The 17951-nt window shown below is 43.0% G+C and overlaps 1 protein-coding gene across 1 annotated transcript; it reads right to left on the bottom strand.

Annotated features, from left to right (window-relative positions):
* Positions 1–296: 296 nt before the first annotated feature.
* LOC139368366 (endosome-lysosome associated apoptosis and autophagy regulator 1) lies at positions 297–17530 on the bottom strand. Its single transcript, XM_071107147.1, has 22 exons — positions 17380–17530; positions 13597–13717; positions 12961–13141; positions 12522–12669; positions 12224–12304; positions 11939–12044; positions 11446–11595; positions 8909–8997; positions 6789–6990; positions 6341–6469; positions 5873–5963; positions 5484–5589; positions 5158–5295; positions 4622–4882; positions 4151–4330; positions 3716–3866; positions 3358–3451; positions 3031–3132; positions 2597–2723; positions 2189–2367; positions 1886–2051; positions 297–1589 (listed from the first exon to the last, which is right to left on the bottom strand). Exons 1-22 carry the CDS (start codon positions 17464–17466, stop codon positions 1521–1523), a joined length of 2958 nt encoding a protein of 985 aa, XP_070963248.1. The 5' UTR covers positions 17467–17530; the 3' UTR covers positions 297–1520.
* Between the last annotated feature and the right edge of the window lie 421 nt (positions 17531–17951).

Here is a 17951-nt window from a genome sequence, read left to right on the forward strand (position 1 = left end):
TAAAGGCACAACCTAGATTCGAGCCAATGCCTTAAGTAGTGGAGCATTTTATTACTCCAACCTCTGAAAGTTATAAACTGACACATAATTTTTGTATGGAAAAAAGTGCCGTTGATTTGACGGCCTACACATGCGTAGTTCGGCGCGAGACCGTTAGACGGTGACGTGTTTCTGCGCACGAGCTTAGCTATCCAACGTCGCCATGACATCGCTTACACGCGTTATCGGGGAGATGGAGTTTCTGCATATCTTCATACTGTAATGTCTTTGGACAAACGTCTTTTTTTCACAGAACCTTTTTTATAAGTTTATTTAAGAGCATAGACAAACAGTGAATTTAATGCTAAGAAAATTACTTTCAAGATTCAATAAATGAAACATGTATCAAACATTAAGTAAATGGCTCTATTTCCAAATCAAATAAAACTATACCCCAGTAGTGGAGTAGAAATAAAATACAGTAATGCTTTTCACCAAATAATTTTGGCAACAGACAGTTGGATTTATTTTTAAATATATATATTTTAAAGATGTTGTATGACCCATAATGGCCTTTAATAATGAAAATGCACACGTTACTGTAAGACATAATTAATTCAACAAAAGCACAAAAGCACAGGTTCACATGTTTCGTGAAAATATATCTAAAATATTGTGGAAAATAAATCTCACCATAAAATATCAGGTACCCACTACATGGCTGCAAACTGTATTGCTATTAGCAGAGCAACAAATCGGTCCATATTAGCACCAAAACACCAACACGATTTCATTAGAAATGCATTCTCCTCCTGGAAACAAGCATTTGTTTTGATATGACCAAACACATAACTTCAGATGAAAAACATATTCTCATTATCTAGTCCTTGCAACATCCCAGAGATGTTGAGGGTTTAAATTGAGTGTTTCTGAACAAAAGGTTTGCTCTGTTCATCTCTCTGTGAACTTATAAAGACTTCCATCATGTTCCGGCTGTTCCATTCATTCCTTTCTGTTTGGTTTAGAATATATGCTTCTTGTCCATTGGTGCTATGCAGTGAGGGGAGCAACATTCATACTGTTCAGGATGGTGCAACATTGCAGAACGTTCCAATAGAAATGTATTGTGTATAGGGTTGCAGAATTCTGGTAACTTTCCCCATATTTTCCAGAAATCCCAAGTTTTCCAGGAATCCTGTTTGGAGGAATCCCAGATTTCCTGCTTATTCCCTCCTGATTCCAAGAATCTTCCACCTGGGATTTCTGGAAAGCCTGGGAATTTTGCAACCCTAATTGTGTAGAACAGGTAGAATGGGGTCCAGGAAATCGTCAGCTCTATTTAATACATTTCAATCTGCAACGCTCTTTACATTTCAACTCAATGAATAATTATTACATCCCATATGTGTTCCTTTATCCAGAGGTTGAAGGAGGTTTCAGGTACTCTTCTAGCTCAGGGGTTTCCAAACTGGGGGGGGTCCACTAGAGCCTTATAATTTTTAGGGCGCTGCGGCATAAAAAAACATTTGGGAATCCTCGCTCTAGCTCATCTCCATCTCCAAACCTGATGATGACTTCAGGGGAACAGAGTCAAATCCATCTGACGATCTCTGTGGAAACGCATCAAATACAGGTGTTCTCATTTTAGAGTGATCAAAACATTCATGGATAAGATAGTAACTAAGTTATATACTACTTTCCATTGCAATTTCAATGTCTCTTGGAGTTTTGAGTTACAGGATTACAGACACAGGTCAGGCATTTTATAACAAAAACATCTTTGCAATGCAAAATATGTATACAAACCACATACAGTGATATAGATATTGTGTCCAGTTCCCTGTATAAGGAGGACTCCTGTTTAAAAAAATTAAAAAACATCACATCACCACCTTTTTGGCCTCACCTCTCTGGAGAAGGACTTGATTTTCGTGAAGAAGGATTTCTTGGTGAGGTAGATGAGGTCGTCTTCTGCATCTTCCCCCTCCATGATGGCACAGCTGTCTGCAGCAGGCAGCTCACACTCCTTATCTCCAGCAGTCATCATCAGCTTGGAGTACTTATATTCCAGCCTGCATGTGGAGGGGAGAAAAACCACACACCGTCACTGGTGCACGAATACACACACACACACAAATAGACTCCTGTCACTCCTCACATGCATGTACAGGTGTACACAACACACACACATAGACAGACTGTATCTTACTTGCGAGTTCTCTTCCAGAAGTAGCAGCTGATGCTGATGAGCAGTATGGCAGCGACCGTCCCTGTGGACACTCCGACCTTCAGCCAGAAGTCCAGGGTCACACAGGCACTGACCGTCTGGGCAGGAAGGGACACACCACCAGTGCACTGCAGGGGCTGCTGCCACACGTAGGTGGTTCTCTGAAAGAGAGAGCGAGAGAGAGACACACAAACACATACACACATTGGTACAATTTGGCTGTTTTGATAGTGTTATCGCAAGTCTACATTAGACAACATGCCTAGTTAAGAATCAAAAAGCTGCAAAGGACTGTCTGGCATGATGTAGAAGCTTTTTGTAGCCGTATGCTCCAAAGCCAGAAGAGAAGAGTGTAAGAAAGCAGGACTCTGTAATAATGTACTATCTTACCTGTATTCCCTGAATGCAGGCGCTGACTATCTCTCTGTAGTGGCTCTCTGTACAGAGTGGACAGGCATACAGAGACCGCCATAGGAAATGGAAGGAGCAACCGTCACACGTCCCCTCTGAACATTTACTGGACAGGACAACAAAGACCGAATCAAATGTTAAAATTCGCCTAGCAACTGTTGGCGCTCTGCTCTTATTCGGGTTTGGGAGAGTTTAGCACACTGTAGTCTGCCAGACATCACACAGTACAGCTGGGGTCAAGGCTAAGCTGTAATAGCAAGTCTTTATTTGAGGTGGTGTAGTAGTTGTAGTTCCACCATTATTCCACAGGAAGTCACTCTCGGTACAAATATCAGCGTGTCTGTCAGTTCAGCCACATTTTGAAAGTCCCTATAGCTTCCTTCAGTCAGTTCATCATGTACAGTAGTCCATACCTTGGGAGTGTAATCTGGTCCTTTCCTGCCACTGTAGGATCACATCTCAGTCTGATGGTAGTCGTCCTTCCCTTTTTACATGCCTGTGTTGTTTCACTGGACCTGTGGTGGACATAATATGACTTCTAAATACAGAGTCCAGTGGCAGATAAAGAGAGGTTATATGAGTTGGGACAGTACTCTATTGTAGAACAACAAAATAGCCACCATTAGAACACCTAGAATGTCTCTGCATTAACATTTCAAAAGTACTGGCTTGAAAGTATACAACACCTCTGGAACACTAACAGATTTGTTTTATTTGAAAACCCAGATTGATGATTATACCTGTAGTAGAAAATGACATCAGGCAGGTTGGACTTGGTAATGAAAGAGCTCTCAAGGGAGGCAATGCTATCCAGAGATGTGTCAGAGGTAACCCCTTCAGACAGAAACAGAACATGTTATAGAAAGAGAGGAGAAACATCGACACAGCAATGGTGACAGCGTTTTCTATACACCACCCTGTTGATCATGATCAGTTGGTAAAGTTACCCAACAAAGAAAATGGACAATAGTCATTTAATGTGCATGCTTGGCTTCATGCAAAGCTGTCCCCAAGCCCCTTTACCAGCTAGGTGATTTTTGGTGTGTATCCATTGCTATTTGAGAGGGATGCACCATGGAGTAAAGCTTGATCTCTTACCAATGAGTGTGTCACCGATAGTGAAGGGTTGGGATGACACCACACTCTGACCTCTGACCTCAGAGGGCACCACAGTGGACTGACAGGCGTAGCCTCTGACCTCCTTCCTGCTCTCTGTCACGTTGTCCACGCACACCGCCACCTCTCTGCCCTACATGGGTCACAACAGAGAATCACCATTAATGTGAGTTTCTGTGTAACCATCGTTACTGTTTTCAAGGGGTAAATCTCAAAGGTATTTTTCTTCATTCCTTGCGTCCTATTTCCTTGCGTCAGAGGGAAGCGAGAAGAGCATTCGAGGAGATAGAAAGATAAGATCTTTGCTCTCCTCTGACATTTTGATCAGGTGTGAAGAGAGGATGCAAGGAAGCGAGGAAAATCATTTTGACCAAAGGTGTATTCTAAATATAACTATATGCATCCATCAGTCCGTACTTCTTCTCCACAGAGGCCGACCCTGAACTGGTGGAAGTATCGGAGGCCTTTACTGGTGAAGCGTGGGCTGCTCTGGAAGCTGGTGATGTTAGCCAGGGGGGTGAAGTCATATTGGAGGACCTCTCCTCCGCCAATGGACTGCAGGTCCAGTCTACAGTCGCTAACACAGGCTGAGTGGGCCTGTGAGGGGATGGGGGGAGAAACATTATTACCATACATTATCATGGACACAAATGTATTACCATTATCGGGGAAACAATGAAATGCATTATCATGGGCACACCTTCAAAACACAATAAATAAGTATTGTGTAACACAGGCTTTAAAAATGCAACAATGATGCATTGATCTTTATTAGTACTTTGATTTGTGTTCCGTTCCCAGCTATAAACCTTTACGCGCAGGCCTACGTTATCTGATCAATGCACGAATACAACAGTTCTTCAGTTCGTCGTCGATCCCTTTCCTCACCTTGTTGCTGTGCGTATTGGGTCCACAGTGGATACAGGCTGCCTCCCCTACAGTCTGATCAGCCCTGATGAAGGTGTTGGGAGGGCAGCTCTTACACACGCCTGTCCCATTGACCATGTAGTGGGCTGGAGGGCAGGGGACGCATTCTGAGGCCGACCCGGAGCCCAAGGCACAGTGGCGACACTGAGAGGCCACACCACCCACCACGTTGGTGATTTGGACAGTGTACATCTTGGCAAAGTCACTGCTGTACTGCCTCACCTGAGGAGAAGTTAGGGACAGTACTCACAGAGTATGGAAGGCTATGGCACACTAGTCATACACACATCACTCCTTCATAAGGGGCTGAAATGTTTTTGTGGAGTTGAGTCATGCATTGTCGGCAGAGATGTGTTAGTGTTTCGGAAGACATGGGGCGTGTTGACCCTCAGGTGAAGGTCCACTTTCTGTGATGGAAAGCTCGGCAATGAAACGGCTGAAATGTCCATGGATCTAAGTGTGTTGAGTGTGAGTGTGTCTGTGTCCATCTATCTCACCTCACTGTAGGCTTGGGTGCGTTGGAAGCCCCAGGTAAAGCTGACGGTGCTGTTGCTCTTCACTAGGTAGGAGTAGGACTGTTTCCTGGTTGTGCCACTCCAGTGCTCCACCATGTCATTGGTCCTCTCACTGTAACCCTGGGAAAAGAACAAGAAGAACCCTTATATTTCATCCATTTTCCATACGGGGCCACAGCATATGTATTTTTGTTTACATCAATGTTACAACTCTGTAGGTCTTGAATACGGATGAACCAAAATGTACTATGTGACTACAAATACTTTAAATTGTTGCATGAAGTGTGGCATTAGATATTCTCTCCCACCGCCATAAAGTAGAGGGTACAATCAGCGGTGCACTGGGTCTCAAAGACAAAGGAGATCCGCGACAGTTCACTCCTCTCATCATCTTTAGCCACCGAGTGAGGCAACCTAGGGAGACAGAAAATACTTAAGGTAACTTCTATTTACAATTTGTATTTTTTTACTACAGCCGCATCAATACATGACACCTACTGTACAACACATATACTGTAACATTACACATACAGTAATTATGCAAATATGTTCAATTCAAGGGTAACCCTTTTTTTTTAGAAGGGTACCTATATAAAGGACTTTATAACACATTCATAATTCATGCATAACCCATTCATAAGCAGTTTCATTCGGGTGTTTTGTTGTAACTTCCACAGATTGACCCTGTGAGCCCTACCTGTATCCAGGGACAGTGAGTGAGAGCATCATGTAGTCAGAGTCCAGATCCCCTTGGGTGGTGTAGATGTACTCTCCTGCCACCTCCCATCCTGTCAGTCACGACAACAGATCAACAATCAATAACTTCACAGACCACCAACAGAGAGTGCACATCACGTCCAATGCAACACTCAGGATCAAGTCAATTACTGTATGACTGCTCATTCAAAAGTAGGCCTTATTCACACTGCTGAATTTAGCCAAACCGAGCCAAGCAGAGCTGTACCAGCTGTCCTGGTTACACACCAAAATCACCACAGTGCGGTTCGGGTCAGCGTGACAGTGTAAAAAGGGTATTTGAGTCCTTTACATATGTACCAGTGCTCCTGAGTCCACTGTAACTATTGCTTATTCATAACTAGGCCAGCCCATTACAACTTGGCTTGGTTTGCCTCAGTAGAGCGAAAAATGTATTAGAGTCCCTTGCCCGTGCTCCTGGCTGAGTCGCTGTACTCCCGGCTGTAGACAGAGCTCCTCATGTTGTCGGGCATCTTGTTCCACCACTTGTACTCAAAGCCCACCACCGGCTCTGTTCCGACAGGACACTCTGCACAGGCTGCACATAGAGTATGGATAGAGAGTTTTGGATAAAGAGACCGTAGAGGGTTTGTTGCCCACCAGCGGCCCTCAAGCAATCAGCACAGGCTGGATATGGACATGTGGGATTGAGAGCTACAGTTAAAATGGGTTTACATTTGTGCCAAAGTGGTCTTATGTCCCAAAGGGACAATGAGGATTAAGTAAATAATTAATGTGACAAAAGATCAGACAGCATAAAAACATTGGCGTAAGTTAGCACCTAGCACAAAACATAGCACAATAATGTCTATTTCCGTTAATACATTTCATCAATCGTTGAAGAGGAGTTTTCCCACCTGTTCCATTGGAGTAGGATCCGTGAGGACAGGGTTCGCAGCCTGAGGTGTTGGTGACAGAGAAGCCAGGGTTACAGGGAGGGCAGGTCTCCATCTGTCCAGAGGCTGGTAGCTTCACCGCTCCTCCAGTACTGTTATCCAAGGTCCCTTCAACAATCTCACTACAGATCTTTGGCTCGATCCACTTGTACATCAGCTGGGTCTAAGAAACACAGCAAGAGTTATGAATTACATTTACATTTTAGTAATTTAGCAGACACTCTTATTCATGTATAATAGGTGTAATCAACTAAGTGAGGTAAAATAACCACATATCACATCAATGTACAGTACCAGTCAAAAGTTTGAACACACCTACTCATTCAAGGGTTTTTCTTTATTTTTACTATTTTCTACATTGTAGAATAATAGTGAAGACATAAAAACGATGAAATAACACATATGGAATCATGTAGTAACCAAAAAGGTGGTGAACAAATCAAAATATATTTTATATTTAAGATTCTTCAAAGTAGCCACCCTTGATAACAGCTTTGCACACTCTTGGCATTCTCTCAACCAGCTTCATGAGCTGGAATTCTTTTCCAAGAGTCTTGAAGGAATTCCCACATATGCTGAGCACTTGTTAGCTGCTTTTCCTTCACTCTGCGGTCCAACTCGTCCCAAACCATCTTAATTGGGTTGAGGTCGGGTGATTGTGGAGGCCAGATCATCTGATGCAGCACTCCATCACTCTCCTTCTTGGTCAAATAGCCCTTACACAGCCTTGAGATGTGTTTTGGGTCATAGTCCTATTGAAAAATAAATGGGATGGCGTACCGCTGCAGAATGCTGTGGTAGCCATTAAGTGTGCCTTGAATTCGAAATAAATCACTGCCCGTGTCACCAGTAAAGCACTCCCACAGCATCACACCTCCTCCTCCTCCATGCTTCACAGTGGGAAACACACATGCAGAAATCATCCGTTCACCTAGTCTGCCTCTCACAAAGGCAGCGGTTGGAACCAAAAATCTCAAATTTGGACTCAGAAGACCAAAGGACAGCTTTCCACTGGTCTAATGTCCATTGCTCATGTTCCTTGGACCAAGCAAGTCTTTCCTTCTTATTGGTGTCCTTTAGTCACGGTTTCTTTGCAACAAATCGACCTTGAAGCAGTCTCCTCCGAACAGTTGATGTTGAGATGTGTCTGTTACTTGAACTCCGTGAAGCATTTATTTGGGCTGCAATCTGAGGTGCAGTTAATTGCTGATTTCTGAGGCTGGTAACTCTAATGAACTTATCCTCTGCAGCAGAGGTAACTCTGTGTCTTCCATTCCTGTGGCGGTCCTCATGAGAGCCAGTTTCATCATAGCGCTTGACGGTTTTTGTGACTGCAATTGAAGAAACTTTCAAAGTTCTTGACATTTTCAGGATTGACTGACCATGTCTTAAAGTAATGATGGACTGTCGTTTATCTTTGCTTATTTGAGCTGTTCTTGCCATAATATGGACTTGGTCTTTTACCAAATAGGGCTATCTTCTGTATACCTCCCATACCTTGTCACAACACAACTGATTGGTTCAAACGCATTAAGGAAAGAAATTCCACAAATTCACTTTTAACAAGGCACACCTGTTAATTGAAATGCATTCCAGGTGACTACCTCATGAAGCTGGTTGAGAGAATGCCAAGACTGTGCAAAGCTGTCATCAAGGCAAAGGGTGGCTACTTTGAAGAATCTCAAATATAAAACAAATTTTGATTTTTTTTTAACACTTTTTTGGTTACTACATGATTCCATATGTGCTATTTCCTAGTTTTGATGTCTTCACTCTTATTCTACAATTTAGAACATCTTACAAATAAAGAAAAACCCTGGAATGAGAAGGTGTGTCCAAACTTTTGACTGGTACTGTATATATGCTACATTATGGATAATCATCATGACTGAGCACATACTGGTTGAATAGAACCTGTCAGGGCTAAACAGGAAATTAATATGTAAGGAAAGCTGATACCAACTCCAGCTGGTGGTCACTGCAGTGACCTGAGCCATGAAAAACCAACTGACTGCTCACATAAGAACAGCATTGTCAGTCAGCTTCATTTACTTTCTCATTTACTTTTCCCATAGTATTACCTGTCCTTTGGAGTCACATGGGGTGTGTGTGTAGAAGTAGTCACTGGTGGTACATGCAGGCCTCCGCTTGCAGCTCCCTGATCCGGCCTCTGGAAGAAGAGTTTGAACAAGGAAACCAAGGTTGTGTTCAGTAGGTTGTGTTCAGTCACATTTCGAAACAGAGTGGTAGTGCATGAACTTGTCCAATAACAAAACAGATTTTTGTGTTCTGTTGCTAAACATTTTGTGACGGTGTACCCTACTGAACACGACCCAGGGGAAAACCGCCAGGAGGCAGGAGAAAAACACAACCACCATTAAGATCCAGAGATACCATACACACTTAGACTAAGTCAACCAACCACACAGCCTGTGCATTTAACTGAACCAAGAGCATATACAGTATATTTGCATAAATTACAAATGTGTGTGGTGACTTGCAAATGAGCAATCCACTATTCAAGCGGTTGTAACAGGGAGAAATATCTAGTTTACTTACACTTAGGTTGGAGTCATTAAAATAATTTTTCAACCACTCCACAAATTTCTTGTTAACAAACTATAGTTTTGGAAAGTCGGTTAGGACTTTGTGCATGACACAAGTAATTTTTCCAACAATTGTTTACAGACAGACATTATTTCACTTATAATTCACTGTATCACAATTCCAGTAAGTCAGAAGTTTACATGCACAAAGTTGACTGTGTCTTTTAACAGCTTGGAAAATTCCAGAAAATGAGGTCATGGCTTGAGAAGCTTCTGATAGGCTAATTGACATCATTTGAGTCAATTGGAGGTGTACCTGTGGATGTATTTCAAAGCCTACCTTCAAACTCAGTGCCTCTTTGCTTGACATCATTGGAAAATCAAAAGAAATCAGCCAAGACTTCAGAAAAATAATTGTAGACCTCCACAAGTCTGGTTCATCCTTGGGAGCAATTTCCAAACACCTGAAGGTACCACGTTCATCTGTACAAACAATAGTACGCAAGTATAAACACCATGGGACCACGCAGCCGTCACGCTGCTCAGGAAGGAGACGCGTTCTGTCTCCTAGAGATAAACGTACTTTGGTGCGAAAAGTGCAAATCAATCCCAGAACAGCAAAGGACCTTGTGATGATGTTGGAGGAAACAGGTACAAAAGTATCTATTTCCACAGTAAAACGAGTCCTATATCGACAAAACCTGAAAGGCCGCTCAGCAAGGAAGATGCCACTGCTCCAAAACCGCCATAAAAAAGCCAGACTACAGTTTGCAACTGCACATGGGGACAAAGATCGTACTTTTTGGAGAAATGTCATCTGGTCTAATGAAACAAAAATAGAACTTGTTTGGCCATAATGACCATCGTTATGTTTGGAGGAAAAAGGGGGAGGCCTGCAAGCCGAAGAACACCATCTCAACCGTGAAGCACGGGGGTGGCAGCATCATGTTGTGGGGGTGCTTTGCTGCAGGACTGGTGCACTTCACAAAATAGATGGCATCATGAGGTAGTAAAATTATGTGGATATATTGAAGCAACATCTCAAGACATCAAGACATGGCTCTCATGAGGACCGACACAGGAAAGCAAGACCAAGAGGATAAGTTCATTGGTTACCAGCCTCAGATTGCAGCCCAAATAAATGCTTCACAGAGTTCAAGTAACAGACACATTTCAACATCAACTGTTCAGAGGAGACTGCGTGACAAGCAGGCCTTCATGGTCGAATTGCTGAAAAGAAACCACTACTAAAGGACACCAATAAGAAGAAGAGACTTGATTGGGTCAAGAAACACGAGCAATGGACATTAGACCGGTGGAAATCCGTCCTTTGCTCTGATGAGTCCAAATTTGAGATTTTTGGTTCCAACCGCCGTGTCTATGTGAGACGCAGAGTAGGTGAAGGGTTATTCTCTGCATGTGTGGTTCCCACCGTGAAGCATGGAGGAAGAGGTGTGATAGTGTGGGCGTGCTTTGCTGGTGACACTGTCAGTGATTTATTTAGAATTCAAGGCACACTTAAACAGCATGGCTACCACAGCATTCTGCAGCGATACTTCATCTCATCTGTTTTGCACTTAGTGGGACTATCATTTGTTTTTCAACAGGACAATGACCCCAAACCCTCCTCCAGGCTGTGTAAGGGCTATTTGACCAAGGAGAGTGAGGGAGTGCTGCATCAGATGACCTGGTCTCCACAATCACCCGACCTCATTGAGATGTTTTGGGATGAGTTGGACCGCAGAGTGAAGGAAAAGCAGCCAACAAGTGCTCAGAATATGTGGGAACTCCTTCAAAACTGTTGGAAAAACATTCCTCATGAAGCTGGTTGAGAGAATGCCAAGAGTGTGCAAAGCTGTCATCAAGGGAAAGGGTGGCTATTTGAAGAATCTCAAATATAAAATATATTTTATTTGTTTAACACGTTTTTGGTTACTACATGATTCAATATGTGTTATTTCATAATTTTTGTCTTCACTATTATTCTACAATGTAGAAAATTGTAAAAAAATGAGTAGGTGTGTCTAAACTTTTGGACTGGTACCGTAGTTGGTGCTAGAATGCAAACATACCTGCATATTTGTCTACTTCACACTGCTGGCACACCGTGGCTCCCTTGTTGGAGTAGGAGTCAGCAGGGCAGGGGGTACAGTGAGCAGAGCCTGGCTTGGCGCTGTAGGTCCCAGGTTTACAATGGAAACACTCTGACGTATAGGCAACCCCTGGAGGAGAAGGACGATTACCAATCAGTAATGATTAACAGAAACGAGAGTAAAAAGAGGTGTGCATCTTAGCTTTACAGTTTTTCACATTGCAGCACTTTTGAGCGGTGGCCCCAACCGGGACGTAAACCTCGGTCCAGCGACTGTCAAACCGTAACACCAAGAGATCCTAATCTCTTGACGAGTTTGCTAGGTGTTGGGTCGACAAATTGCTCAAATGTTTTGACTAATGATTCAAATATTCCTGCCGAGGTATCATAATCAAGCCTAAATAAACAAGGGAGGGCAATCTGCTAACAATTCAGGATACAAAATGATGACATTGATGACTGCTGTATAGTACCTGAGATAGCAATGTTGCGAAGCAGCACAGGTTTGACAGCACTGCCCACCAGTGCAAAAGACGTGGTCCTCCAGTAGAGCACGTTGTTGCCTCGATTCAGCTTCAACTGGACAGAGACAGAGAGCGAGAGAAACCGTCGGGGTCATACATAAACCCCCTTAATTTGTTAATAGACATTAGCATAGCTCGCGCAGATAAGATTTGGTTTAAGGTTCTGAGATTAGGGTCACCCACCCCACCATGCTCAGTGTATGGACATGTGGGGGCTATATTAGTAAGACTCACATTGTGGGGAGTCCAGTCTTTCTCTGAGGTCCTCATCCAGCGACCCTCAGAGTCTGTGGACTCGCACTGGTCATTCTGAACCTGGACGGAGGACAAGACAGTGCGAGGAGATCAATATTACATTGCTGCCTGACACACACACAGTTGAGTTCATTACAGTTACTCATTTAGATAGCACGGAGATGATGGAGATCGATTGAGGAGCACATCACCTCGCCCTGTCCATTGGAATGAATGAAGAGTATCATCATGGAACACTCACATAGAACACTTAAAACATAGAACATGCAACACTCACATAGAATTCAAAGAAGATGGTGTTGTCTGGGTAGAAGTACTCAAAGGACACAGTGCCTGCTTTCTTCAGGCTCACCGCGTAGGACAAGGTAGAGGTGCACTCATCTATGTTCGAGGCAATGTAGTCGCCTTTCGGTATCCAGGTCGAGCTATAGCGGAAGACAAAAGAGACAAATACTGTTAGAAATAGACAGTAGCTCTAAAGGTTGAGATAAATAGTAACCAAAATAAGGGTGTCTTCCAATGCACTAAACAGTATGCGGCTGTGTAGAAAGGTAGCCTGGTCCCAGATCGGTTTGTACTGTCTTGCCAACAGGAATTGGCTGTACAGATCTGGGACCAGGCTGATGTAAATGGCCATAAAATAACCGAAGCTTGAGATGAAGAGTTACTACTCTCTTCCCACACCCGCTGTAAGCAAGACAGAGAGAGATACTGACTTTGAGCAGTTGGTGTAGATGTCAGCTATGTTCATGTTCATCCCGTGTGAGATGAAGCCAGCCGGCATGCTGTCCCACTCATCGAAGGCCACGCCCGTCCCCAGAGAGTAGGTCCCACCAGAACACTTCTGACACTCCTGGCTTCTCATGTCCAGGAACTCCCCCTCGCTGCAGGAGAACGCTGGGGGGGGGGGGGGGGGGGGGGAGAAGAGAGGGATGAGACTAGTGCAGGCCAGGAAGACACTGTGGGTGCATCTCAATAGTCCTTTATTTGCTCCTCACATCCTCTCTCCCCGCCTCTTCAAAACGTCATAGGTTCTGAGGAGAAGATGTCCTCCAATGGTCTCCTCACTTACCTCCGACACTTACCTCCGACATTTTGAAAAGGAGGTGAGGGAGAAGGTGAAGTATCAAGAGAAAGACTGAGACTTACCTTGAAACTGTGTACTGCATGTAGAGAGTTGTAATAAGGGTATACTTATGACTGTGATATTGGATTGTGTGAAGGGTGTTATATAGTATAGTTAGTACATAGTATGAAAGTAGAGCAAGGTAGGGTGGGTAGGGTAGGGTAGGGTAGGGTAGGGTAGGGTAGGTAGGTAGGTAGGTAGGTAGGTAGGTAGGTAGGGTACTCACTACACTGTGTGCCCTTGACAGGGTCAGGGAGGCCTGTGCACGTGTCTGGTTTGTTGGGCACCGCCACCCTCCATCGAGACCCCAGCACATCGCAGTCTGTGTACTCAAAGTGGTAGTCGGACTGCAAGAAAAAACACACACAGACTCACACTTCTCAGGTATTTATATATACTTTGTGTATAGAGCCTGAACAATGGATGAAATGCTCACAAGGTAGTCCTCTAATGGTGACACTAGTTTTTGAAAAGTAGGTAGAGTGTACTAGTTTGAGATCAGTGTATTGGGACTTGTTGGAACATGACATCACACAGGTTATGACCTAATTCACAGATATCCATTCAGAGTATATTCAAGTCAACTCCTAAATAAACTCATATTCATTTTGATGGACCATTTTACCATTGTAATCATGCTCAGAGAGTCTAAAATTTGTGAAATAATACATTTTGACTGATTTAACTGACTTAAAAATTGTATAACTGGCCAATACACATGACTTCTCAACATAATGTATTACCTTCAGCCAAATTTCCCTCTAAACTAGACCAACCCCCTTTCCAAATAGAAGGATCGGATCAATATTTGCGCAGTCAAGAGGCTGCTGCCTCACCTGTTGTCTTAATCTCCCTCACCTTGGGGTTATTGACTTATTTAGTAGCCAAGGAAAAAGATGGAAAAGCTGCAGACCAGGCCAACCCTTCTGTCAACAACTCATCGCAATCATCTCTTAGCAAGTCATTACAACTACAGACAGAGGACAGGCAACATAAGATGTCTTGTTTGTTTCAAGTGACTTTGCTATAGGTGTGATAGAAACGTTAAGTCTTCCTTCGACAAAGGTTGCTGTAGGTGTAGCCCTCCCATCATAACGTCATCGTAGGAGTACTCTTTACTTAGAAGATGTAAGCAGTGAGTCAGTAAGCAGAATATAAAATGCATACTGAGAATATACAGAAGAGTACTGTCTCTTCCTAGCCTGGTCCCAGATAGAGTATGTTTGTACTATCATTCCAACTCCTTGTCACTCACTGACATGATAATTCCATAAGGGGTTGGCAAGACAGCAGAAATGGACTGGCACTCAGGCTCTTCTCATAGCCACTGTGGAGTGCCGTGAGTCCTGACAAGCAAGGCTAGTACAGGGTTGAAAGTCAAGGCATCTAAATAGGCCATTGGGCCATATATGTGAAGAATTACTGGGCTACGTCTCAAATGGCACTCTATTCCCAACCTAGTGCACTACTTTTAACCAGGGCCCATAGGACTCTGTTCAATAGTATTGCACTGTAGAACAAGACCACTTTGCAGAGTAAACCTAACCCCCACTCTGGAGCATGTAGGATTAATAGTTAACAACCAGCAGACAAATGTTCCCTCTAACACACTTCTGTTTTTTATTAGTGCAGCTACATTAGCTTTTGTTTTAGAGATAAGGGGAGTGAGTGGGAGGAGAAGAGGGAGAGAGAGGGGGAGGGAGACAGAGAGGTAGAAGAAGAGAGAGAGAGAGAGAGAGAGAGAGAAAGAGAGAGGAGAGAGACAGTGGGAGAGGGAGAGGGAGTGAAAGTGAACCGTTGATGGATAAAATGAAAATTCATGAATTGAAGATGTGCTCTGCCTGGCTCAAATGTAATACTCCTTGTTCATAAAAACATGAGTAAACCGTGGCAACGGGACATTGTGACCCTGTCTCCTCATGGTCTCACAGGGACACACACACAGGTACTGTCAGAAAACAAATCATTCTGATGAATCAGTCAGCCATGGTGTCCCTTCAACTTAATCTGCCTCTAAGCTCTCTCACCTTGGGGTAAAGGTGGCTGTAGGTTTCCTGGAACACATTGTCCTTACATGGGCCTAATCATGATGCCAAGTCACTTGGGGATGTTAGTTCTACTATAAACTGTTTTTGCTCCAGCTGATTTTGCTAAGCATTCATGAAATGTGTACAGCTTATGAATGTGTTACGTATGACTTAAGAATGTGCTATGAGGTCTTTATGTAACCTTGTTAACCCAAACAAGGAATAATGTATGGGTCATATATATGGTGACAACTTCCAATACCAGCAAGCATGGTGCATATCAGCTCTCCATTCACACCCCAGCAACAACGCTATTGATACAAGAAATGCCTAGGCATTATCAAACACCACAGTAGTTATGCAAATAGTAAGAAGAGAAAGTAGACTACAGCCAGGAGAGTTGTTAACTGGAGAACTAAGGACTTGTTTAAGGCAGAAAACTGTTGCACACACACAGACTATGACTAATAAAGGCTATGTAAGCAACACCAAACTAACTGACGCCATACCAGTGTAACACATGCCCATAAGAGAAATGCTGCTAGCAGAAGCCTCTACAGCAGGGGTACTCAAGTACTATGTGAGATTTCCTAGGTGGAAAAGAACGGTCTGAATGGATATTGTCATTCATCAGCGTGATAACAAACCCCCACCTCACAACCCATGCGACCCCAAACTGTTCACCACCCCTCTTGTTGACAGAGAGAACATTTTGTAGTTTTAATGCTAATTTCCTACAATTCTACACATTTTGCCATGTCTTATGTGTGTTCATATGATACTGGGGTGGAAGCCCAACTGAGTTCGCCCCCCAAAACAAACATTTCCCTACACCCGCAATAACATCTGCTAAAAACGTGTGTATGACGAATAAATGTTTTTATTTGAAAATGTTTTATTTTTTATTTTTTTTATTTGGGACCCATGGTCCGTATTGACCCCGTTCTTGGTCCAGATCCGGCCTGCAGTCTGTCTGTTGAGTACGGGAGCTCTGCAGTACTGAATTCAGATAACATGACATTGACAAACTCTTTAGGAAAGTAGAAAATTAGGCATCTATTGTTTTTACGGTTAATTTCTGTATAGGCTACCTCAGTGAATGTGTGTATGGGGTTGATGATGGTTCAACAGAGTTTTAAAATGATTACATTTGACCTCCGCGCTTAAAATAAAAAGAGAACAGTTGGGCTGTTGATTAGGTCTAGGGGCACAGTTCAGCACCTCTTACCACCAAGACTCCTTCTCCCACCACCCCCCATGCTGAAAAGTGTGATACAACAGTTAAAAAACACACCTGACCCCCACTATCTTGAAATACCATAATATTACATCAGAATTCTAACAGACATACCAACAGCTTTGCATTTATTATGTCCTATAACTGTCCATTCAGCCATGTGTGACTGTTTTGAATTATATGGTTCTGATAACTCATTGCTTTTTGCATCATATTTCCATAAAGCCTAGCAAACGTCTATTACTCATAAAATATTCATACTAATTGTGTGAAGGGTACTTCTTCAAATACGATCAGGTTTCTAGATCATCTTCACGTATGATGGCTCGTTGTTTACAGTGTAGTGCATTTATGGAGGTCAAATTCAGAGGTTACTAACTGAGACGTAGGCTACATCAGACAACGTGTATGTCAATATGAATGAGTTCTGCTCCAACTGATCAGTCAATATGCTTTTCATAATGGACCATAAAAGGATGGATCATGTATTTTTAAAAGACGGCATTGAAAACTACAGGAAAATGTTTGCAATTATTCTGTAGAAATTCCCAGCTAGTTAATAGAAACGTTACAGTTTAGACGAGTTATACAAAATAAATGTAAAATTATGTGAAGCAATGCAATAGGTTTTGTTTAGGTTACCTAATGAAGTGCACTTTATGTAATTGTTAAGCCATATGGGTGAAAATACAGTCAATTAGTCACAATTATGTTAAAAGGCAATTTATCATTCCATGCTCCTTACCTCTTTGCATATGGGCAAATCACTGGACGCGTAAATTTTAACAAAAAATAGCCAAAGAAGGTGAAGAAAACTGTGTGAAGCTTTCATCTTTCTTGAGCAGCAGGTAGGCTACAATTAACAGCTTGCAGGTCCACTCCACGCTGGAGGTGAAACTCATGCGGGGCGGAGGGTTGAATTTATGCCACGACAGCTGGCAGCATCCTCTAGCAGTCTACCTATGAGGCGCAGGCGCTTTCACTCTCTAGATAGCGCTCTAAAAATAATTAAATAAAATGCTCGTTTTTAGATTTTTATTATTCAATTAATGGTCAGCATGATTGTGTATATTTTACTGACACAATCAATTATCTTTCGCATTTAAAAATTCCGGGGTATTTGCAGGCATTACCGCACTCCACAGGTGCTTTTTGACATGATTAGTGCTATCTGGGATACTTGGGACGTCCATATGCTAAACCCCTACCCTTACCCTTATAAAACTCTAACCTTAACGGCTTAACCCTTACCTTAACCATTTTAAACGTCAACCTCAATGGGAGGTTTGGACGTCCCAATGAACCCGGATAGCGCGG

This window comes from Oncorhynchus clarkii, chromosome 16 (genome assembly GCF_045791955.1).
Source record: "Oncorhynchus clarkii lewisi isolate Uvic-CL-2024 chromosome 16, UVic_Ocla_1.0, whole genome shotgun sequence".
Classification (NCBI taxonomy): Eukaryota; Metazoa; Chordata; class Actinopteri; order Salmoniformes; family Salmonidae; genus Oncorhynchus; species Oncorhynchus clarkii.